This window comes from Plasmodium knowlesi (genome assembly GCF_000006355.2).
Source record: "Plasmodium knowlesi strain H genome assembly, chromosome: 11".
NCBI lineage: Eukaryota > Apicomplexa > Aconoidasida > Haemosporida > Plasmodiidae > Plasmodium > Plasmodium knowlesi.
Genome location: NC_011912.2, coordinates 1,151,490 through 1,174,647, shown reverse-complemented (window position 1 = coordinate 1,174,647; position 23,158 = coordinate 1,151,490). Strand labels below are relative to the sequence as shown.

General features: G+C 39.1%; 7 protein-coding genes across 7 annotated transcripts; 4 read left to right on the top strand and 3 right to left on the bottom strand.

The window, feature by feature from the left end:
* Positions 1-1,752: 1,752 nt before the first annotated feature.
* Positions 1,753-5,490, bottom strand: PKNH_1124500 (DNA polymerase 1, putative; the record flags this gene model as incomplete). The annotated part of the gene is made up of 1 exon (XM_002261386.1): positions 1,753-5,490. One exon carries the CDS (start codon positions 5,488-5,490, stop codon positions 1,753-1,755), a length of 3,738 nt encoding a protein of 1,245 aa, XP_002261422.1.
* A 1,438-nt stretch (positions 5,491-6,928) lies between these two features.
* Positions 6,929-8,137, bottom strand: PKNH_1124400 (conserved Plasmodium protein, unknown function; the record flags this gene model as incomplete). Its single annotated transcript, XM_002261385.1, has 1 exon — positions 6,929-8,137. The coding sequence occupies one exon, from the start codon at positions 8,135-8,137 to the stop codon at positions 6,929-6,931; it is 1,209 nt and encodes a 402-aa protein (XP_002261421.1).
* Positions 8,138-9,820: 1,683 nt separating this feature from the next.
* PKNH_1124300 (conserved Plasmodium protein, unknown function) lies at positions 9,821-10,804 on the top strand (the record flags this gene model as incomplete). The annotated part of the gene is made up of 1 exon (XM_002261384.1): positions 9,821-10,804. One exon carries the CDS (start codon positions 9,821-9,823, stop codon positions 10,802-10,804), a length of 984 nt encoding a protein of 327 aa, XP_002261420.1.
* A 3,227-nt stretch (positions 10,805-14,031) lies between these two features.
* On the top strand, positions 14,032-15,945 carry PKNH_1124200 (poly(A) polymerase PAP, putative; the record flags this gene model as incomplete). The annotated part of the gene is made up of 1 exon (XM_002261383.1): positions 14,032-15,945. The coding sequence occupies one exon, from the start codon at positions 14,032-14,034 to the stop codon at positions 15,943-15,945; it is 1,914 nt and encodes a 637-aa protein (XP_002261419.1).
* An 866-nt stretch (positions 15,946-16,811) lies between these two features.
* Positions 16,812-17,093, bottom strand: PKNH_1124100 (conserved protein, unknown function; the record flags this gene model as incomplete). Its single annotated transcript, XM_002261382.1, has 1 exon — positions 16,812-17,093. The coding sequence occupies one exon, from the start codon at positions 17,091-17,093 to the stop codon at positions 16,812-16,814; it is 282 nt and encodes a 93-aa protein (XP_002261418.1).
* A 1,036-nt stretch (positions 17,094-18,129) lies between these two features.
* PKNH_1124000 (conserved Plasmodium protein, unknown function) lies at positions 18,130-19,965 on the top strand (the record flags this gene model as incomplete). The annotated part of the gene is made up of 1 exon (XM_002261381.1): positions 18,130-19,965. The coding sequence occupies one exon, from the start codon at positions 18,130-18,132 to the stop codon at positions 19,963-19,965; it is 1,836 nt and encodes a 611-aa protein (XP_002261417.1).
* A 1,590-nt stretch (positions 19,966-21,555) lies between these two features.
* PKNH_1123900 (conserved Plasmodium protein, unknown function) lies at positions 21,556-22,609 on the top strand (the record flags this gene model as incomplete). Its single annotated transcript, XM_002261380.1, has 2 exons — positions 21,556-22,363; positions 22,542-22,609. The coding sequence occupies 2 exons, from the start codon at positions 21,556-21,558 to the stop codon at positions 22,607-22,609; spliced, it is 876 nt and encodes a 291-aa protein (XP_002261416.1).
* Positions 22,610-23,158: the final 549 nt, after the last annotated feature.

Sequence of the window (23,158 nt, the reverse complement as noted above, 5' to 3'; positions counted from 1 at the left end):
TGTATTCAGGATTCTAGCTGTCCTTGCTGCCTTCTGTATATTAGAATGTAAAGAAGAACAAGTATGAGGGGTTACAGTATAAATGTATAAATATATATAAACCAGGTTAGTGACTACATGAAAGCCTAAGAAAAGACGTAAACCACATCCGACGATATAATATTGTTTGCAGCATTTTTAAGTTGCCCAAGTTGTGTGTGAAATTACAGTAATGTCTGTATGTTCAGCGATATGTATAGTAGGGAAGTGGAAGAGAAAATGTATTTACCATGTGTATAGAGCATTTCACACTTGATCCAAACACATTTCGCGGAGATTATGGAGAATTTTCCAAACTCAATGCTTATAATGGTCTAATTATATAATCCCCGCATTCTATATTTCAAGAATAAATAATACACTGCCACAAGATAATTCCGCTCCATGGGTCCCACTTTAATAACAAATAGGTATACGCTTTTATGGGTGGGAAAGGAAATTTGCAGAATGGAAAAAAATAGATATTACCATCCTCATAATTCCATTGTTCCAAGCTCCATGGGGTAAGGGGGAATATGGCGGTACATGCGCAGAAATAGATTCGTATGCCTTTATCTTTCCGTTGAAATTAAGCATACAATAATGATCCCCCCCTATTTATTATACGAAGCTCAAATGAAAAGGCAGTACTGCTAGAAGGACCGTCCATACCAGATTAATATAGAAAGGATAAGCTCACACTTTGAAGAATATGTCACAAAAATAATAACATAAGCGACAATAGAATATTTACCTATCTCGTTGATGGAGGACTCATCTTAGCTATCCCCCTACTGACGACTCCTGCTATATACACACTCCGTCCTCATTGTCTATACGCCGCCATAACTCCCCCTAAAATGATGTAATATTCCACCGCTCTGACATTCCAATTTTTAATTCCCACTTGCTGCAATTATAACTCGTAAGAAACAAATGACTGTGTCTATCATTTCCCATTCATCCATAACTACGTAGGAAGATGCGCGCATTGTCGCACAAACTGCTCCCTACGAATAGGTTCCATATGCTAGGATCGTATTTTTTTCCATTCGTATACATAATTCTGGGGTGCACTTTTCCTATTGAAAATTAGCACATATTGCATTTAATTATAATTTAAAAAAAGCCCATATACGCTTGTGCAACAAAACAAGTTCATTAGTCACTGTTAGGCATTTACACAAATTCATTGTAGTATGTATGGATAAAAATGAGAGGTACTCAAGAATAAAAAAATAAGGGATATTTTTTAAAAAGGCGAAGTTATAAGTGAGCACAGCAATATGCAAATATGTACGTCCATATCCGCGGCGTCACTACTTATCCGTTTCCATATAGAGAAATAAAAGGTATGAACAAATAAACCATTTCCCCCAATTCCATGATGGAACAGCAGAGACATCTGCACAAATAGAGATAACAACATGCACTCTTTCTTTCTTTTCTCTCCTTCTTCTTTTTTGCTGTTCCTGTTGCTTTATGCGTGATTAGCCACAAGAAGGAGGAACAAAAAATGACTTAAAAAAAAAACACACACACACACACAAACAGGCCATTCGATTTGTGCGATTACACGTGCGAAGAGGTAGATAAATATTCAAGCACATTCTACGCGCACATCGTTCTAGTTGGCGAGACCCCTCTAAAAAAAAAAAAAAGAAGCGCGAATCGCTAAAAAAATAACGTGGAGACTGCCAGCCGGTATCCCGCCACAAATGATACACACATATATTAAGAAAACTCTTTGTAGTAGTCCCCCGTTTCTACCTTAATCGGTAACATAAAATTGAATTCCTCAAATATTGAATTTAACTTGTTCGACCAATTACAGTGCCTATCATTTGGCCCATAGGAGTAGGAATCCCACGTCTGCCCATTATTAGATAACTGCAGATACTGTATATACGTCTGCACAGAAATATTATGATGCATGTAATCGTAAAGAAGAACCAACCTATCGCACGTATTTGTATAGTGAATTAAATTGTAAAAAGCGTTTTCTAGAATGGGGCTGATGAGTCTAATGATTGGGGCCGTGGCTCTTCTGGTGCTTTCAAATAACAATTCATCGTGCACTTGCAAAATTAATTTGGTTGCTTCCAGGAATGGTTTGTTTTCTTCCAGGAGGGCTGCACTCACGTTGTTTATTTCTAATAGGCGTGCGCTTTGGGTCCAATGGCCCATGGAGTGTACGTCGTACTTGTTATGTGGCTCATGTACACTGCCGAAATTGCTAACGACCTGGCGCCCACGCCCATGGGTCATAATGCTCAAGCAAGACAGCAAGGCGAATTTCATGATGTCCGCCGCGCACCCCTGAATCGGCGTGTTCATGCTTATGCGATACTTGTTTTTTACGGTGGGCTCAATTATCCTCTTGCGCCCGACTAACGTGTACACTCTATTCATATGCTTGAGCAGAATTTTCTGCATTTCCATAAATCTGTACACGTTGGGGAAAACCTGAAAGAAATTCGATATTAGGTTACTTGCCATTCCTTCGCTTATCAGGAGGCTCCTGGCCAATCCATTTTCGGTTTGTCCGTACAAAATCCCATAGATCACCGTTTTGGTCATTCTCCTTAGCTCGCTCGTCACTTGGGTTGTGTTAAATAGTACCTTCGCCGTCTCAACGAAGACATCGCCGCTCTGCAGCATCTTCAGTAACTGTCTGTCGAAGCTAAGGTACGCCATTACGAACAACTCCATCTGCTTGTAGTCAAAGGTGATGAGGTTCTCGCCATCGGAAGGGGTACTTTCATGGGGGGACATTTCACAAGTTAAAATTTCTCGGTCTGGGTCTTCTGCCACCGTCAGCTTGTCTTTCCCTACCTCAACGCTGCTAGAATCCTCTCCCTTGAGTGATATTGCGCAGCGGAACCTGGAGTGGATATTCTGCAAGTTGGGGTGCTCGCAAGAGAGCCTACCTGTAGACGCCCCTACCTGATTGAAGTTACAGTGAATCTTATTCGTCTCCTTCTGTATAAACTTGGGTAAATTTTCTATATAATTCTGAAAGAGCTTCTTGGATTCTCTGTACAGTTTCACATTGTTGATAATTTTCTTCATTTTTTCTTTTTCCTTTTCTGCAATAAGTTCATTCCGTTCAATTTCATCCACAATTAGTTTGAGCGTTTTGTTGTTCGTTTGCAAACTTTTGCTTCTTCTCATTTCATTAATGGTGTTGTGAAGTTGGGGGAATGGCTTCGTTCCTTCTGATGTGCCAATGGCTACAGATGCCTCTGTCGCAAAATGGGGGTAATTACCATTCGTAATGATGTTTCTCAGTAAGTTACTCTCCTCTAACTTTGCCTCTTCCCTCATCGTATTCCCCCTGTTTCTGTCTCCATAAAATTGTGACTGTGGATTTCCCGTGTCCCCCTCTATGTTTTCCCCCTCACGCTCAAATGCCCCTTGGGTATGGTAAAATTCATCACACATGTGACTTAACGGTTTACCCGTGTTGTCCCCTTCAATCGTATTATTATAATTTATACTTTCTGCATGAGGCACTTCATCTTCAATCGCAGTGACTACCTCCACGTTAGGGTTGATGGTAAGATCAAGCAAGTGTCCATATATGAGGGATGCAACCTGCTTGGATGAATTCAAATTGATGTTACACTCACAGAGCTGTTCTATCTCTTCTTTATACACTAAGGGGTTACTACAACTTTGGTGAATTTCCTCAATTTTCTTCTTGTTTAAAAAAATGCCCCTCCTTTCAATTTCGCTAATACATAGGATGAGTGGTTGCTCAATCCTGACGTAAATATTTAACAAGTTTAAATTCTTCGCAAATATGTCCATCAAAAAATCGAAGAGTACCATCATGCAGCAATTTCTCGATATACAATAGCTGATCATATCTTCCTCCGTAATTTCATAGAGGCTCCTTTTATTTCCGAATGCCAATTTTTTAATGCTCCTTTGGTCCTTTATGTCTGCGCAAGTAAAACTGAAATGGTTCTGTCTCACCCTGCTGATTTTTTGTGCCGCAATGGAGAGGGTGCAAGTGGAATCATCATGAGATTGACTCTCCGAAATGACAAGGTTATCCTTTGAGTTTTTTTTTGTAGAGCGGATTCCTTTCTTTTTTCTTTCACACTTTATTTTCACCTTCTGATATTTGCCCCACCCGAAAATACCATATTTTCCAGAAATGACGTCCGAAAATTCGGGTGGCATAATGGCAAAGTGACATTTCCTCATGAACTCCACAGTGGGTAGCTCCAAAATGGACGTAGTGTTCAGCGTCGACAATATACCTCCCGCAGACTGTGCTGCATAGGCACTGAACACATTTTGAAGCTTCTCCCCCCTCTGCACGAGCTGCAATAGGGAACTCAAAATATATACATCGAAGACGCTGTCGATATTAGGCATTTCCAATTTGACGTTATTAAATACGTGGATTAGAGTTTTATAGTCGTATACGATGAAGAGAAAAGGATGGGGATGGTGGTCATCACTGGGTTGGGACTTCGCTACGGGGGCCACTGTCTCTGTAAAATCTCCTCTCATACATCGACTTAGTATTTTCCTGTCTGCCTCGTTATCTTTCAGATCCAGCATGTTAAGGGAGAAGAAGTAATTTCTTCCACTGCATGCCTGCCATTTGTTACTTCCATTGGCTCGATCTTTCACGTGTACCCCCAGTTCAGAAAAGTCCACCTTACTTATAACGCTTTCTATTTTATTGTATGCATCGTCGACATTTCTTCCGATAACGTAGTGTACATCGTAATTATCCGAATTGTCATTTTTTTTTTTTTTTCTGGTGGACTTATTTTTCCCACTATTAGAATCTTCCCCCCTGTTGTCTTCTTCTAAACTGTGAATTCCTTCATCATTAATAGATTCACGTCCATTTGGTGAGTTTTCCCCTTTTGCATTGGAATGAGAGTGATCTGCCTCTTTGGGAAGATATTTGTGGAGGTTTCCATCAGATATATCTTCCCCCTTTCCATAAACACTTTTTAGGAGGGTGTCAAAATTGAATTCTTCAAATTGTTGCAATGTGTTTGTCTCAGTTGTGTCGCTACCGGGGATTACCACATGGATGACTAAATAGGTGGGTAGTGAAAAACATTTAGACCTATATTTGTCTTCCGTAATTTCTGGAAACCAGCTTATATATATCTTGACTAGCTCTTTCCACCTCGTTAAAAGATTTTTGTATTCATATTGATCTGATCCGATGTGGCACGTGTGCCCCTTGTGAATGCTAACTTCACTGTACTGGTTATTTTCCCTTTGTCTTCCTTTCAACAAAGTGCTGAGCAGAGCATGCAGAGAACTCACTTCTTCTGAATTGCTTCTTTTTCTGCTGACCAAATGCGCCAAGTGCGCATAATTTATAGTGTGAAAAAATCTGATGTTGCTCCTGCATATATATGAGTCACTGTGGACGTTCCTCTGTATTCTCAAATATTTGTGACTTCGTTTTAAAAAGGAGAACAATTTCATTTTTTCATTTTTCCGGGTGAATTGTCCTTATATGCGTATGCATACGCATCGATAGAGCTGGGAGTGAAATGACACGCGCACGAATGGGCAATTTCTTCTCCTCTCATTTTTTTCCTTTCCTCCTTCGTTGTTACAATTTACTCATTTTCAGCGAATCATCTCATTTTTTTTTTCTCTCTCTTCCAAAGGGGAGTGTTGCGCTCCTGTTCCTCTGTTCCATGCAGATTGCAATGCAACAATGTTACCACTTCTTGGGGGGTAGGGTTCGCTTGCGCCTTATTCCTTTACCCTAGGATAGGAACCTTGTGCTCGTCGCACATGAGTATTAATCCGTTCATCAGTGAATGGCTAGCAGGGTGTGAAAAAAAAAGAAAAAAAAAAAAAAAGAAGAAAAGAACACATAAATATATACATAAGTGTAGCGTATACATCTTTCATTCTTACGGACGTGATAACTTTTTTCCCTAAATTGCTCCACATGTCGTGGAATGAAGCTCGCGCTGGTGGATCGGAATAATCCTAATTCGTTATTTCCAACAGCCACGCACACTGTCATCGCGACTTCCCCTTTGCTCATTCAAGAAATTCAGTTTTCTAAAACGCCCACTTCTGCTTACCTCCCTGTGCCCAAGTTGTGTGTGCTTCTTGGCGCTAAAACGATCTTTTACCCTTTCTCAACACTCAAATGTTGAGTCACTCCAACTGTATTCACATTTTTACATTTCGTATCGGAAAAAGAAGGTACTGTAAATGGGTATACTGTGACGTGTCGATTTCCAGAGGGGTGGCGTCATGATCTAGCACGATCTAACTCTTCCTTCTGTGATGCTCGGTGTGCGCTTTTATTATTATTTTTTTCTCCCCCCCTTGGACCTTCCCCTACACCTCCGGAATTACCGATGCGGTTGTAAAAACAGGTCACTCTTAATAACGTAGTATCATACATTTATTGGTTGGTTCAAAATTGGGGCAGTTTTTTTTTTTTTTTTTTTAATTAGATTGGTTGCAGGTGCGATTTAATTACAAGCAAAATGGGAAATCAGCTGCGTAACAACTGAGTGCCACCCGTGTGCCAATCGTAAGTCAAATAAGACGCCAAACTCAGGGGCGCCATGCGGTATGCCAAGTGGATATTTAAAAAAAAAATATATATATATATCGGTTGTCACAAACTCTGCACAGTTAAATACACAAAAATGACTTAAAAAAAATTACAAATGAGGGAAAAAAATAACCTAGTAAAGTATTCCCAAGAAAAAAGAAAAAATTATTTCAAATCAAAATCGCAGGTAGATTCACGGAAAAACAAATAGAGTGCCCCGGTATGGGAAAAGCAAAAACGGGCGTACACTGCTGTGTTCCGCAGCCATGACTACGACAGTACATCGATAGCAGAAACGCGCCTATACCAACCTTACCATTGTACCAATTCTTCGCGCTACAACTCCACATTCTTCTGCGGGAAATAAAAGAGCGAAATAAAGTCCTGGAACAGGGAGGAGAAGAATCCCCTGCCGCTATTGTTGTTGCTCTGGTCCCCCTTCTCATCATACTGAACGGTCTTCTGAATATCGTCGGTCAAAACGGTGTTAATCGTTTCCGTCGTGTTGTAGTACTCATTGTCGAGGAAGTCATCCAATTTCTTGTCCGATCCGGATAGGTGTTCTTTAAACTCGATATATTTCTGTAGAACTTTTCTGGGGTTCTTAGACAACCTATCCAATAGGTAAAATTTTTTGGACAAGGAAAAAAAAGAGGAGCTGGGGGAGGTGCTATTCTCACTGTAATAATTTGTCCCGTACTTACTATCATAATACTCATTGTCGTAATAATCATGGTCATTCTTTCCCTTAGCATGTTTATTACCATCCGCACTTGAAGCTTCTCCATGACCCCCCTGGTGTGCGTCATTCAGTTTTTTCATTCTTGCATAGTATTCCGCTTCACCAATGGATTCAGCCAAATCGTAATCCAATTCTTCATCCACGTCGGCATTTTCTTCTCCCTTTTCCCTGTGTTTTTTCCTTCCACAATTAGACCCATGTATAGATTTGAAGCACTTTCCATTGTAAAATGGACTGTTCTGTAATAGCTCATCCTTTTTCTTAAGAAAATTACTTTCCTCTTTTATGATATTGTAGTAGTTCTCATCCTCTGTTTTGTTTTTTTCTTCGTTACTGCTGCTTCCATTTAAAATGTTAACCTTTATGTCTTTTAAGTTGAAGTATTTATTGTTGAACTCGATTTCTAAGTCGTCAATATCGGTAATGCTTCTGTTCCCCTTGTTGAGACCTCCAGATTTATAATTATTATTTATTTTTAACAATTTTTCGTTGAACAATGGAAATAAATTCTGAATATCATCCATGTCCTTTTCGTTCAGGGTGTTCTTCATAATATCTTGCAGGGAATATAGTTTTTCCAGTTTTTCCTCCTTCCGTTTTTGAAGGTAGTACTGGCAGCACCTGATGCCACTGCCGTTCTTCGGCTTAAATATGTAGCATCTATAACACAGGGGCTTTCTGAAAATGCTGATGTACCGACATTGTTCCTCATTTTGCTTATTCTCCGTGTAACTACCCCCCACAGAACTTACTTCAAATAAATTTAAAATCAACAAGATGGACAATATCGTAACAATAGTCATGCTTTTATCATTTATAATTTTGTACAAATATGGGAAAAAAAAAAAAAAAAAAAAAAAAAGACACCTGCAAAGGTGGCACGATATGCAAATTACGCGCTCTTCAGGTACGGTCAAGAGTAAAACAAAACGTTCTGTTTATGTTTACGTACACATGTACTGGTCAGATAACCGCTGTACATGTTTTTTTGTCAAAAGTTGTGACAACGGAATTGCGTGCTGGAATAATATTACGGAGGGCGGGGGGAAGGCGGCGCGAATAGCTTTCTGCTTCTCTTAATGTCTAACTTAATTATACGCGCGGTCATAGTTCCATCCTTTCGTGCAAATGTACGGTGGGTCAATTTCACCTCAGCATGGCTGGTCGGCCGTACCAAATGGTTTCCCTCCGCGGGTATACGTATATGTATATACGTACTTATGCATATACGCACTTATGTACGTACGCAGTTGTGTATACCACTGTTGTGGCCAACGTTTCCTTCCGTTATATTCAACATAAAATTGGGGAGGGGGGCCAAACGCGTTAAAAACAGGCGTTTTTTATGTACAATATAAGTGAGTGTTGCAATAAATGTCACCTTTCAGTGGAAAAAAAAAATTGCCAATAAATTAACATAAAAGCGAAAATATTTCTACGTGCACTTAAATATTTATTTACGTGTTATATGTACATCCTATATGTATGTTTTCCTTCTTACATTTCTTTTATGCGTATACTGCTACGCAGCGACACCACCCCGCGAAACGCGACATTGCCACATCTCCTTCTATCACTTTTAGGCGCCAGTTTCGAGAAGCGAAAAAAAAAAAAAAAAAAAAAAAAAAAAAAAAGGAAATTTTATGAAAGTATTAAAAGAGAAAATAAAAAAAATGAAATGGTATGAAAATTGTGCATAATTTTTTTTTTTTTTTTTTCTCTGGGGTGACAGGGGAAAATCGCATTTTTACCTGACTCTTCATAAAAAGGCAAAATGGGCTAAACGAATTATGGCCCATTTGTTAGCAGCCCAAATGTGTACGCGCCCGCACGTATGGAGGAAATTGGTGAGCTGCATTGTGTACATTTACGATGAGCGCACTTCTGGATGGAACTGGTTGTAGAAGGGCATGCTTTGAAGGACAGAAAACAAATATACATGTGTACGTTATACATATGTACGTGCATGCTCTCTTGTATGTGCATCTGCAAATTGAAAAGTGAGGGGCCACGCGAGTGGAGAAGCGAACGAGTGAGAGAACCTTCCATCAGTGTTCACCCATTTGCTGCCACAAAATGAAAGCAGTATGGTGGAAATATTGTTTGTTGTGGACCAAGTCAACTACACCGCTGTGTCATCAGCGCGGCATGTGAATAGCCACCACACACAGTAGGTTTTGTTTTGTGTACAAAGGAAAAATAGTAGACATCAACAGGCCATATTTCCGTGAGCAGAAAAAAAGGGCACAAATATGTAAGCAAGTGCCAACATATATGTATTATGCGTCCATGCCCTGTACACATATATTTGTACATTTAGGAAAGTTGTCCCCTCTTTCTATCTATCCATCGGAGCAGCACCTCGTGGGGCACAACCTCAACCTTGCGTAACATCGAAGGGGGATGCATTAATTTGCCCAAAGGAGGGGCGTATGAATGTGTGCACGAAACGCCCCTCGTGCACCTGCCCAAGCGAGTTTTCCGCAATGAGATTGCCCAAACTGAAATTCCTAGCAGCCGGGGGCATCAGGCTCTCGCCGCCCTATGTCAACCTCTCCCCTCCGAGAACCTACCAGCGTTATGCGAAGGAAGGCCATTGCCTCAACAGGAAGGTCGATAAACTGATGAGGAGCAATAATCCCCGTACAACTGTAATTTGTAAAAAGTACATCAGACATGACATTTCGAATGAGAACCAAATTAAGCACAAAGTTTTTGGTGAAGATCGAAACCCACCAAATAGAAGCAAAATAGGAATAGCGGAAGAAGGTACAAAAAGGAGTGTCCCCCTTTTCCTCAACGATAAATTACTTTACAATCACATTGTTCTTAAATTGATGAATAGAGAAAAAAAAATGAAAAACATTTCGAGTGATTTCTTTTACCATTTAAACAAATTTCATATAAACCATATAAATAACTATTTTGGACAGAGTCGCTTAATATTTACCAAGACATCTAAAATATTTTTCGCTGTGGTCGCTAGCTTTTCTGTTCTTTTAACCTTCTTCCTAGTAACCTCGTCAAATTATTTGGAATATAATATAATTTTGAAGTACCACATAAAATTCCACTCTTTGCTTTTTTCTTTTTTCTCCGCCTATTATTTAGGTTTACAAGTAGGTAGTTACTATTTTGTCAACAATCTTCATTACATGTATACCTTCCTCTTTTTAGTAGCCTCAATTATTTCCATGAGTATGGCTGATTATGCCATATGGGTCTCCTACTATTTTTTAAGCTTAAATTACTTGGCTTTCATAGTTATTAATTACTGTAATGTGCGTTTGGGGATGTTCCCCAGTTGCTTATTTCAGAATGTCAATCGCGTTTTTTTCTTTTCCCTTTTGTCAAACTATTTGGCTGTCAACAAGGGGAAATATATCGAGCAAAATATACAGCGATTGCGCGATGAAGAAGTGGACACAGGGCGTTTTAGACTGTTCAAGGTGCTCCCCTATTTTCTGTGACATGGACAGGGATGTAGTCCTCACTCGGAGTTGAGCAGCCGACCGTTCGTCTATTTTTATGTTAGCCATTTTTTACGCTAATGTATCTGTGCGCACCTCACATTCTCCATATGTACCATTATCAATACTGAGTTTTTTTATTTTTTATTTTTTATTTTTTTTTTTTATTTTCACCCCTCATGAAAAAGGAAAATGCAAACTGTTCACGAACCATCGTCCCCCCTTTTACATTTTACAATTCGCGTTTGTGGGTAAATTTATATATGCCCCATATCATGGAATGCTCCGTTACTCTTTAAGCAAAAGGCACCATTAAACAAGATCGAATTGCGTCGACATTATCTTTTTAGGCCATCGAAAGTTGCAGTTCCCTCGTCAGTAGAATCACAGGCGGCTAATTGCTAGCTACGCATACGTCGTATATGAACGATAAAATATACGACACAACGATACCATTTCAAAAAGGACGAACGAAGGAACACCCAATTCCCATTTGAATAAGTCGTACGGATTTCATTTTGCACCATGTAAAAATGGGCAGAAGCGTACTTGTGTACGAATTATTAATTTTTAGGAAAAAAGGAAATGTTTATTTGGCTAAGTTGAAGTAAAGCACGCGCATCGTGCGCCAAAAAAAAAAAAAAAAAAAAAAAAAACATGGCATGTCATTCTGTGCAGAGCCGTCTGACACGCCTCGTGTACATACTGCGCATGCGTTAGGCATTCGTTACGCATCCTTCACCGATACATCATGCGTACATCTTGCATAATTTACGCGCATATAATTTTTTTCCACGAAAAAATTCGTAGAGGTTAAATTACCTACCGGTGCTCAGAAGCAAAATGACAAGCAAATGGTAAAACACGTACCTGTACATTCGCAAAAATGCTTACGCGTAATCATAAATGCAGATTCTACGGAAAATGCTTATGCTTACATATAAACGCACGTAATTCTTTTTCCCGTCGGGCTTAAGCGGATGGACCAAATTGAAAGGGGAAAAAAAAAGGCAACGGTGACATTTGATCACAATGCGTATCTAACAGTAAAAAAATCGAAGGCGCTAAAGTTACTCCGAACGAGCACGGCAAATGCAGCAAATAGGGCAGATGTAGCCAGATATAATTTTTTTCTTTTGTACCGTTCATTCGTCACTGCTAAGTAGAAAAGTAGGAGGCCTGCGCTTTAGCACTCCCCATATTCAATTCCCCCTTCCTTGCGTCCACTGTATTGCAAGCGCTGTTTATGCGTATATGCCTACCTGTAAATGGTACCCATATTATATATATGTACATTTTTGCCTGCATGCATTACGTAGCACGGCAAACATTTTGGAAGGAAAGAAAAACGCCCACCATACATCGCCATGCACAGCAGTACGTAATACATTGTGTGGAGCTTTTAATCAAGCGCAGCTCACTATTTTGATCCCAGATGAAGTAATAATTGTACGGAGTGACAAAACATATATATTGACATATATTTTACCTTCCCCCACCCTACGAGAAGACAATTAGTTTAACCCAGTTATCGGGAAAATATAAGCCATAAGGTTATGTGTGGACACAACGGTGCGAGGAAAATAAAATTCCAGCCGGCGCGTAAACATCTCCATATTCGTTCTACCCCCCCATCGGAAAATGCAGCTTGATGAGCTCTGTCGGTTGCTGTAGCCGATCCGTTTAGGCGCCTCTTCTCTCTGAACAGCATAAAACACCTTGCCTGTACGGTACCCCCGTATGCGCAGTTCATACATGCATTCAATGCTTACCTTAGGTTTTTGGATCATTTCCTTGTCCAGCTTTTGCGTAACCCTGCGTTATACATCCCCCCCACACACACACGCAAAGATAAAATATTTTTTGTTTTCATCATTCAGTTTATTCGCTTTTTAAAAATACGGGAACGTATATGCCGTTCTGGTGCATGATCCACCTACACCTAAACGTATGACATACAATACACCTGCATGTACATACGCTTTTAAGTCACATGCTCAGACAGACGGCCTACTTGTACGTGACAGCGGCATATTTTGCAGAAGGAAAGAACGTGCAGCTTCTTATTTTTTTTGCCCTGTATAGCATACACCCATCGTAATTTGCCTCTTAACATATACCTATATGTGGGCATGCACACGTATATATATGCATACATGCACCTGTGCGCGTTTATGTACACGTTTATGTACACGTTTATGTACGCGTTTATGTACACGTTTATGTACACGTTTATGTACACGTTTATGTACACGTTTATGTACGCGTTTATGTACACGTTTATGTACGCGTTTATGCGTTTTTTTTCTGGAATGCATCAAAATCAGAAGCTACTGCGCTTTCAAAAGATGCATCTCAGGTGTGCCGATGGTTGCTTCTGAAGTTTCCCCCTTCGTGCATTTTATTTTTTATTCATTTTGTATTTATTTTATTTTTTATTCATTTTGGATTTATTTTATTTTTTATTCATTTTGTATTTATTTTATTTTTTATTTAATTTTTTAATCAGCCAATCGCGCGCTGTTAGCAAAGGGTTCTTACTAGCATGTGTGATTAATCGTCACGTCTGTTTATTGTATGCGCACATGTATGTAGATAAGCGTGTGAGCGAGCTTCCATGCGCATGTTTGTATTATGCAGTATGCCACATGCACGTGCATAACCTTTTTGCGTGATTCATCAATCATTTCATCCATCCAACCATCTAACTATCTAACCATTTGAACGCGCGGCTGCTTACCTCTTCACCCCGGAAGAGTCGCCCCTTTTTTTATGTTACATTTTTTTGCCCATTTGTACTATGCAATTTGCTCAGTAAATTCAAGCACGCTCATCTTCATTTCAACCCCTCTTCCAGAATTCGTTTGAGTGTTTGCCTTTTTTTTTTTTAAGTTTATATGTGTTCTACTTTACTGACCTTTTTAAGACATTTTTTAGTCCTTCACATCCACCCTTCAGTTAACTTTAGCTTTTTGTAGCTGAACTGTGGATATATTTTTTTTTTTTTTTTTTTTTTTTTTTTTTTCTCCTTTTTGGCCCACTTTTGATTTATAACGTGGCGCCTATTGCCTACCCCCCCCCTGCGGTTGAGACCCTCTTTTTTACGTATTTTTTATTGGTCCAGCCTTTTTGTCGTCCAACCCCGACGTGGACACAGGGCTGTGCATATAGACCGCGTGAATATATCTATTTGGCCGCCTAGGTAGACCGCCTGCATAGCCGCCAAAATGCATACCGTCTACGAAAGCGAAAACCTCCTGGACTGCAGCAACTTCATGCTGCGGAGCAAAGAATCTATTGAGGATTTTTTGCAGTTAAGTGACATAAAGGAAGAAAATGAAGATACCTACCTGAATTACAACATAGAATGTGCGTTGAGTAAAAGTATGGAGGATGAAGGTGGGATGGGTAGGAAAGACACCTCCTTTCGAAGTAGGAGAGAAACAATAAATAACGAATCTGGCATGGAAGGAGAATTACACAAAAAGTACAAGTACGGAGTGTCAGATCCAATTTCCCTCAATTATCCCACGGAGGAAGATTTAAGAAAAGGAAATGATGTAGTGGAATTGTTGAAAAGCTACAATCTATACGAAACCGAACATGCATTAAAGAAGAGGGAAAGAGTACTAGGAATGATTAACAAATTATTTCACGAATTTGTTGTGGAAATATCAATAAGTCAAGGGATAAATGAAGAAGATGCAAAACATATACACGGAAATCTGTACACATTTGGATCGTACAGATTAGGAGTTATAACTCCTAATAGTGATATCGATTGTATTTTTTTAGCACCTCAAAATATAACGAGGGAAATATTTTTTAATGAATTTTACTTAAAATTACAACAGGATAAAAATGTGCGCAAGTTGCAAGCTCTTCCTGAGACATACACTCCCATAATTCAATTCATGTATGATGATGTGGACATCGACTTGTTGTTGGCAACCTTGCCATATAGAACACTAAAGGATTGTTATTACTCACTCGACAATGATTACATTTTAAAAAATCTAGACGAAGTGACGGTAAGGTCTCTCAACGGTATAAGAGTAGCTGACTTGATATTAGCCTCCGTTCCACACAAGGACCACTTTAGAAATACCCTCAGGTACATCAAACTATGGGCAAAAAGCAGAGGAATATACAGCAACATTTTAGGCTTCCTTGGAGGAATTTCGTGGGCATTACTGACAGCCAAAATTTGTCAGCTTTATCCTAATTATAATGTTAGTCAATTGATATGTAAATTTTTTAGGGTCTATTCTATATGGAATTGGAAGTATCCTGTCCTTATACAAAATATAAACAAATACAATAATGTAGATGGGCTGAGAAACTTCTCTGTATGGGATCCCGAAAAGAACATCAAAGATAAGTTACACGTCATGCCAATTATTACTCCTGCCTTCCCTTGTATGAACTCGACTCACAATGTGACCTACTGTACGAGGAGCATCCTCATAGATGAATTTAAGAGAGCCCACTACATAATCAATTATATGGAAATGAATCCAGGTGCAAATGTTACCTTTGTTATGAATCAGGCCAACGGAGTCGTCACCCCGGTCAGCGCTCCGAGCAGTAGCACCACCAGTAGTAGTAGCAACATATGGACCAACATACTGCAGCCACTTGATTTGTTTGGAACATACAAACATTTCTTGCACATCCAAATAATGGCCACCAGCGAGCTTATATACAATTCCTGGAAGGGATGGATTGAAAGCAAAATCAGATTGCTATTCAAAAAATTGGAAACTATTAACGAACTTAAAATAAGGCCCTATCCCAAGTTCTACGTTTATCAGAAGGATAAGTTTGACTACTGCTCCTCCTTCTTCATAGCACTTGTATTTTTTTTAAAAAATGTCTACGACAATACATTCAATTTGTCTTACGCTATCCGCGATTTTATCGACATAGTTCTTAACTGGCCCCAAAAAAGCAAGTACCCCAATTCGTACAAAATTAATATAAGTTACCAGAAGAAGTCACAAGTTTTGGAGTTCTTGGCCAGCGTCACGTCCGGCGTCACATCCGGCGTAGACGGTCAGCAAGGGAAGGAACCTGGTGGGGAGGACAAGCCGACAGACGAAAGCGGGTCGCCCGAAGGGGACGAAGCGATGGAAAGGTGAATTGGTCAGTAGTGACAAGGCACTTCTGAGGAAAGTTATTCCCTGTGTAGACATTTCGCTGATGCACAGCAGCGTCATAGTGGAAAGGAATGCCTCCCTCCGATTTTTTTTTTTTTTTTTTTTTTTTTTTTTTCCTTTTTTGCCCAAGCGCAAAACCATGGGCTTAAACCGGTATGAGAACAGCAGACATATATGTGTAACTCAGGATAGTCAAATTGGAAGTTCATATTATATGGCCTTCTTGTAGTAGCGGATAGGGGGCCATTTGTTTGCCCCACTTATAGTAGTAGTTAGAGTGTTATTCGTGTATGTAGGTTCAATCTACCCCGTCCGTTCCACTTATAAAATTTACGCCGTGAATGAGCGTAGCATGAATCAACACATGAATGACACGTGAAATTTGAAAATTTTCCATATGTTTATGAATTTTTTTTTTTTTTTTTTTTTTTTTTTTGCATACGCGAATAGAAACTTCGTTGACCATCTTATGGTTCCTAAAGGATTAGCTCAGTGGCAGTAAAAGTTGGTAATGTGGTTGAGGGGACATCCTCTATTTTGCATTTATACCAAAAAAAAAAAAAAAAGTACAAAAATTGGACAACTGCGCAAAGCAGGTCATGGCAATGCTTGGCGAAAATGATGTCCACATGCTGTACAGGATTGTAAAAAGAATGCACGCAAAATGCAGTTTTCCCAAGAATGGGTGTTACGAGAATTGAGTATTTTTCTCTAACCTCATTTGGAGGACAACACATCCCTTGTACGGTTCTTCTTACCATTTGGCGTGGTTTACGGGGGGGGTAATGACTAACGGCGGGCTGCCCCTCCTGTTTTGATTTGCTCATACACCTTTGCCGCGATTGACACTATTTGACCCTGTTGATCTGGCTCGAAAGTTTGTAGTGGTTAAAGTAGGATTGGCGCACGGCCTCGGGGCTCTTCTGTAGAAGCGGGTACATATACTCCGTCTGTAGGAGTAGGTTCGGAACGAACTCGTACTTTTCCATTATATGGTATAGGGAAAAGTTCGTGAATTTTTTCAGTCTCTCTTCCTTTTTCTCCGGTAGCAATGGCATGGACTTCTTGGTGCTCAGTCTTTTAAACCACTTGCACATGTTTCCGTAGTCCTTTATGTTTATCTTCCCCATTTTGGTTTTTGCCTTTCTTCGCCTTCCGTGACGTGGCGGATGGTAAACGACTTTTTCTCGTGTAAGCTGATCCTTGATAAGGAACCTATGCACCTATGCGAGTATGTACATACGCATTTATATGTTTAAGGATGCTCCTTTGTATAGGCACCTGTGCGTTGTGCTCTTCCCGGATCATTTCCCAACTTGTAACTTTGTTAGAGGGTTCTTTCGCTACGGAAGGGTAGGGTTCCTAATTTGGCTTAACAAAAAAAAAAAAAGGAAAAAAAGAAAAAAAGAAATTTTGGTAGAATTCACAAAAAGGGGGTGCTTATGATGACTTCCTAACGCATAAGTAGGAACGCCAATGTACATATTTGCAAATATGCATACAACGCGGAATGTTTTTTTTTTTTTTTTTTTCCCCTCCCAGGGGAGTGCGTGCATATTATCCCGTTGCGCAGAGCGTGGCCGTCCGTATGCGCACCATTTCCATACGCCACGAGGCCTTAAGGAAGGATCACATAGAACGGACTAAGAAAAAAAGAACAGCGCTAATCAATACGCTTTGATGATGAGCTACCCAGAGTAACAAAAAGGGGGGAAGTTGTCACGAACGCCTTAACTCACCAATAGGAAGGAAAAAAAAAAAAAAAAAAAAAAAAAAAAAAGGAAAAGGGAAGGTGATATGTTTTTAAGCCTTCACACCTCAACCAAAACAAAGTTGGGGTTACAAAGAAAAATCGCAAAGTTCCTATTTTGCCTTTATCTCAAAAATGCCTTTTTTCTCGTTTTGCCAAATATTATTTTAGAGCTCCCTAATTTTAAGCAGAACATCCTTCGAGCATCTGTTCATAACAGTGTAAAGGCAATGTGTATGCAGTGCCTATAGAAATGTGATTATGCCTCCTCCACGCCCAGTTAGAACATATGCAAAATAGTTACGTAAAAATATAGGAACCCTGTTATAACGGAATAGGGAAAACATACGTTCATTCGTCTGTATACCCTGACACTTTTTTTTTTTTTTCTTTTATGAATAAACCAATTTGAAGAGATGCAAAATGCGTGGCACAAACTCAACAGGGCGATGCAAAACATCCAAAATGTCATTCTCACAGAGGATGATTCATTATTTATGTCTGAAAAAGGCACAAACGTGAATGGAAACAATTCTAGTAAGGATGAAGATTATCAGACACAGGGGGAATTACAACATGGTGGTTCTAATGGGAAGAACGTTTTGTCCCAAGTTGTGGGCAGTTGGAGCAATTACCCAGTTAAGGATATCGCTAGCGCTACCAACCCAGGTGGTAGCCATGAGGTTTCCCCGAACTTAGTGGACAAGAAAAATGTCTTGTACGAAGAAATCGTGAATACTATAATGTTGTTTAACAATCTGATGAGGAACGAAAAGGTGCAGCTGCTAATTAATGAATACAAAATTGATTACTATACATCTGACAAACAGAAAAACGATTTTCTTTTATTAAATTATGTGTACATAAGTAAATACATGATTCTCATTTTAACAAAATTTTTAAACATAAACCTTGTGGAGAAAATGGAAATCGCTCAAATGAGCAAGGAAGAGTATGAGCATAGCGTAGCGGATCTCTTTCTTAACATCCTAAAACAGGGGAACTTTGTCCAATACAGTGGGAGTAGCGACCCTCTTTCTGTACACCATAATTACAACCTAAATTGGCAAGAAAGTGTCAATAGTAGTTTTCTTCAGCAGAAGGAAGAAGAAAAGGAAGGTTCTGCACATCTTAGTTGTAAAGGCGCGGAAGAAGTGGTAGACGCCCTACACACTGTAACAAATGGGGTAGACGCTTCTGCCCCGGGGGGAGAAGAAACTCCTCACTCTTCCCATCATAAGGCAGAGGGGAATTTGGAAAACGTAAATGAGAACAGCACTCATCATTACCAAATGCACAGTCAGGAAAATTTGGTTTACAATCCAAATTATGACCATAGTAGTCCACATTTGAACACACAGATGGAGGGTAGCACAAATGATTACCTGTGCAATACCCGGGGTGACAATTTTAACCCTCGTATAGATAAAGAGAACGGGAAAAGTGGAAGCGCAGAAAGGTTGATCGGAATAGGATACGGAAAGGGAGCAGTCATGCACCGCCCAAGTGATGTGGACAAGAGTATTCCCAACTCCCAAGATAAGTGCAAAAATAGTGTTTATCAAAGTGGAGAAACGTCTACATGTTTTACAAAGAATCATTTAGCGTATAGCAAATCTGTAGATATAATCGAAGGGGATTTATTTACTACAGAGTTACACAGAAGGAGAGAATTCTTTCCCAAAAAAAGTCCCGTCGTCGAATGCAGAGAGGAAGATTTCTCCATAAGCGAAGCAAAGGTCGATTTAAAAAATATCATCAAATCGATAAAGGAGGAAAATAATGTCAAAATAGAGCTTCTAAATGATAAGATAAAATATCTGGAGACAGAAATTATTAAAAATAAGGAACGCCTCTTCACGTTCCAAGAGTTGGAAGAGGATGTGGAAAAATACAAAAGAGAAATAAATAACAAAAATAAAATTATTGAAGAGATGGTTCGCGAAAAGGTCATTCTTCAAAATGATATTAGCATAATGCAATCGAAACTGGAACACAGTAGCAAGTTTAATGAGGATAGGAAGAATCTTACTAAATACTGCCATGAAAATCACGTAGACAAACAAATTATTATAGAAATGATAAAAAATAGTCGTGACTCTCTAAAAGCCAATAGTATTAAAAATCAAGTGTTCCTCATTTTGTGCGATATTCTGGGCATTAAAAATATAATACAAGACGTGACCATGCAGGAGAAAACTATATCAGACCAATTCTTGGAGTTCCTCGACGAGGAGACCAAGGACCCCTGACGCAGTGTGCTATTGTGTACATAATTTGAGGGTGCACACACCCTCCCTATTAGATCTGCCAGTTACCCACCCCCGAATCGGCGAAGAGAAAAAAGGGAATGCATTATTACCAAGTACTTGGCGCAGCTTTATCCGAATTTTTAATTTTTTCGTATCGCACATATGTATATTTGCTTTTGCTCTGATTTGCAATATGTGTATTTATCACTCCCCCATTTTTGTTCATTTTTTGTTCCACTCGTGCAGTTACGAAGTAACGTCTTCGTGAAACGCAACTTGTTTCATTTAACCATCACCAATATATTATTATTTTTTTTTTTTACCGTCCTATTCAGATGATTGTTTTTTTTAATTCTTTTATCAGCGAACAATTTCGTATCAACCCTGCACCTTTGCCTTATTTATTTTGCTTCTTTCCCGTTTGTGATATGTTTACGTTTGTTGCTGTATTTTTCTGTGTGTTAACATTGTTAACGCTTCGCAGAAAAATGCAGTTATAACTTTTAACTCACTTTTTTGTAATTTTTAAGTTTCGAGCAGGAAGTGTAGAGACTTCCTCTTGTGTTTCCGACAACCCAGTGTTGCGCTATGGTGTCCTATTTTCAGTGCAAATATTTAGACAAGGATGTGACTCCCCTTTGTCTACTTCGCCTCCGCATTATCGCTATCATGACATAACTTGGTTCTTTCCTCAAAGATCTTTGTCTCTTCGTAAAAGTTTATGTAGGCAAAAGATGAGAGGTGCCAAAAAAAATAGAGAAAAAAAAAAAATTCTGAACGTTCATACAAAAAAAATAAGGCGTTATAAATAAAGAAATTCCTCGAAATAGCGAACAACAGCATAGCAGAACTATGCATATGCAAGCATAAGTGGGATATTTCACCCAATATAAAGGAAAACAACAAGAAAGAAAGTCAGGTTGCACACATTATCCTTGTCTGTACCAAAGGGAACATGTTTGATCACTTAAATTGATATGCAGCTCTTGTCAATATGTAAGCCTAGTTGTTAAATCGTTAATTTATTAATTTGTTAACTCGTTTTTTTTTTTTTTTTTTTTTTTTTTGAAATAGCTAGTCCGTTTGGGGAGTTGCAAAAAAAAAAAAAAAAAAAAAAAAAAAACTTTTGGAGGCACCCAAAGCGCTTCACCCTTTGTAGGCGACACCCCCCAGAAGAAGTCTCAAAAATTTTGCAGCCACCCTTTTCGCGCATAAGAAATGCTACAATTGAATCATCTGATGTTGCAAAAATGGCAAACTCCCTAGAATGCTTACCATGAGGGAAAAAAAAATTTCTCTTTTTCGTTTCTATTTTACCTTTTCCTTTCTTTTACCTTTTTTTGCTCCCTCCCTTTTGAATAATTATGGGCGAAACGCAAAAGTGCATATTTATTTGCCAGTGATGTGGAAAAAAACAATTTCCAGCGATAATCAATTTCGTCAATATAGAGGAAATACAGGTTGTGGCGTACACGTAAGACAGCAAAAATAAAACCTCTATGGGAAACTTTTTCAGAAGACGCCTTCTGCTGAATGTCTGAAGGAACATCACTCTTGAATTAATTTCGAAAACACATTTTACACGAACAGATGGATAAATTAAAAAGCAGTGGCGATTATCTGCCGAATAGGAAAAAAAATTCGGAATGCGCCTTAGGGGATAAAACGAATGATGATCAAAGGGGGGCATTAAAGGAGCCATTAAGTGAACCATTGACGGAGCCAACGTTCTCACGTAACGCAATAAAAAAGGGATCTTTGTCTAACTCTCATTTAGAAGAAAATGACAACATGACTGAAGAACAAACCCCATTTCAAGGCGGTGAAAAAGACACACGACTGCGATGCAGAAGCTACGTGCACGATAGGGTGGACGTGAAAGACGGAGATGCTCTTTCAAGTATAAACACAAGTGTGACAAATAGCATAGTTTCGGCGAATTCTTATATAGCAGAAGATTCTTTTGAAAAATTTTTTCAAATAAGTAGAGAAGCGAAACAGGAACTATCTGAACATGTAAATAAATTATTAAACCATGCGAATGAGTCTGATCGGTTCGAGACCCCCAGGAAAAATAATACCGAAATTGACAAACGCTACGATCAGATGAACAGAAAAAGGAACAACACCAAACGGTCAAAAAACAAAAGCAAAAAAAAAAAAGAAGTCACTTATGATCAAGATGATGTGTATGGAAATTTCACAAAATTGAGAACATTATATGATGGGGCAAATGAAGCAACTTCCTACTTTATGACCAACGTATTAAATAAAAAGATAAATATTGAAAGGAATATCGTGAAGTATGATGATATGTTGTCTAAACATAGTGAGGAGTTCTTTAAAAGGTTTGAGCTCTTAGATCAAGAGGAGGAGTCCATGGATGAGGCAGAAACAGGTGGGCAACCTTGAGAACGTTGGAAGATGGTCGCCATAAAGGGAGAAAAGCCTCCCAGATTCATGCCCTTCATAATTATTTATTTCGGCGTTTTGTTCGCAATTTCCATGCTTACATATTATACACGAAACCTCGTCTGAATATGTGTTTCCCTTTTTTTTCCTCTCTCCCCTCGCAGGGATCAGTCTTGTGGATAACATATGTGAGTACTTCACCTACGTGATGTTCCTAGCGTTGAACAGGTGATGAGTTCGGTGATGCGTCCAAATGTCGGAAGAAGTATATGTCAGCAGAGGTCTAAAAAGAATCAACAGCCCCTCCTTTTAGCGTTTAAGGATCGCCCCGTGGAAGTACTTTCCCCCCTGTGACAGTTAAACATTTTTCGCATGATATGCTTCCCTTTTTTGTATAGTTAATTGTTATCTCTGACAGGGTTTTTCCCCGTAAAGGAGTACGTCATGGGAGACAGTTCAGGTAATTCTTTTTTCTATTTACAGTGTTTCTATGCATTAAACTTTTTTTTTTTTTTTTTTCTAAATTTTTGCCTTTTTTTCGCGTGCACTGCGTGTGTCCATTTTATACCATTTGGCATCTCATTTTGCTCTGACTTCACCCATCGAAGGATCTCCATTCCTGCGCATGTTTTCCCCTTCTGCCCTATTTTTAAGAAAAACGCCCAAACTGCTGCATCATTTCGCCTTATCGTACCTATTTCTTGCAAGCTAATCTGCTTCTCGTATTATTTTACAGGAGTATAATTTTGTGACCACATGTCAAATTCTTCATCTACATAAG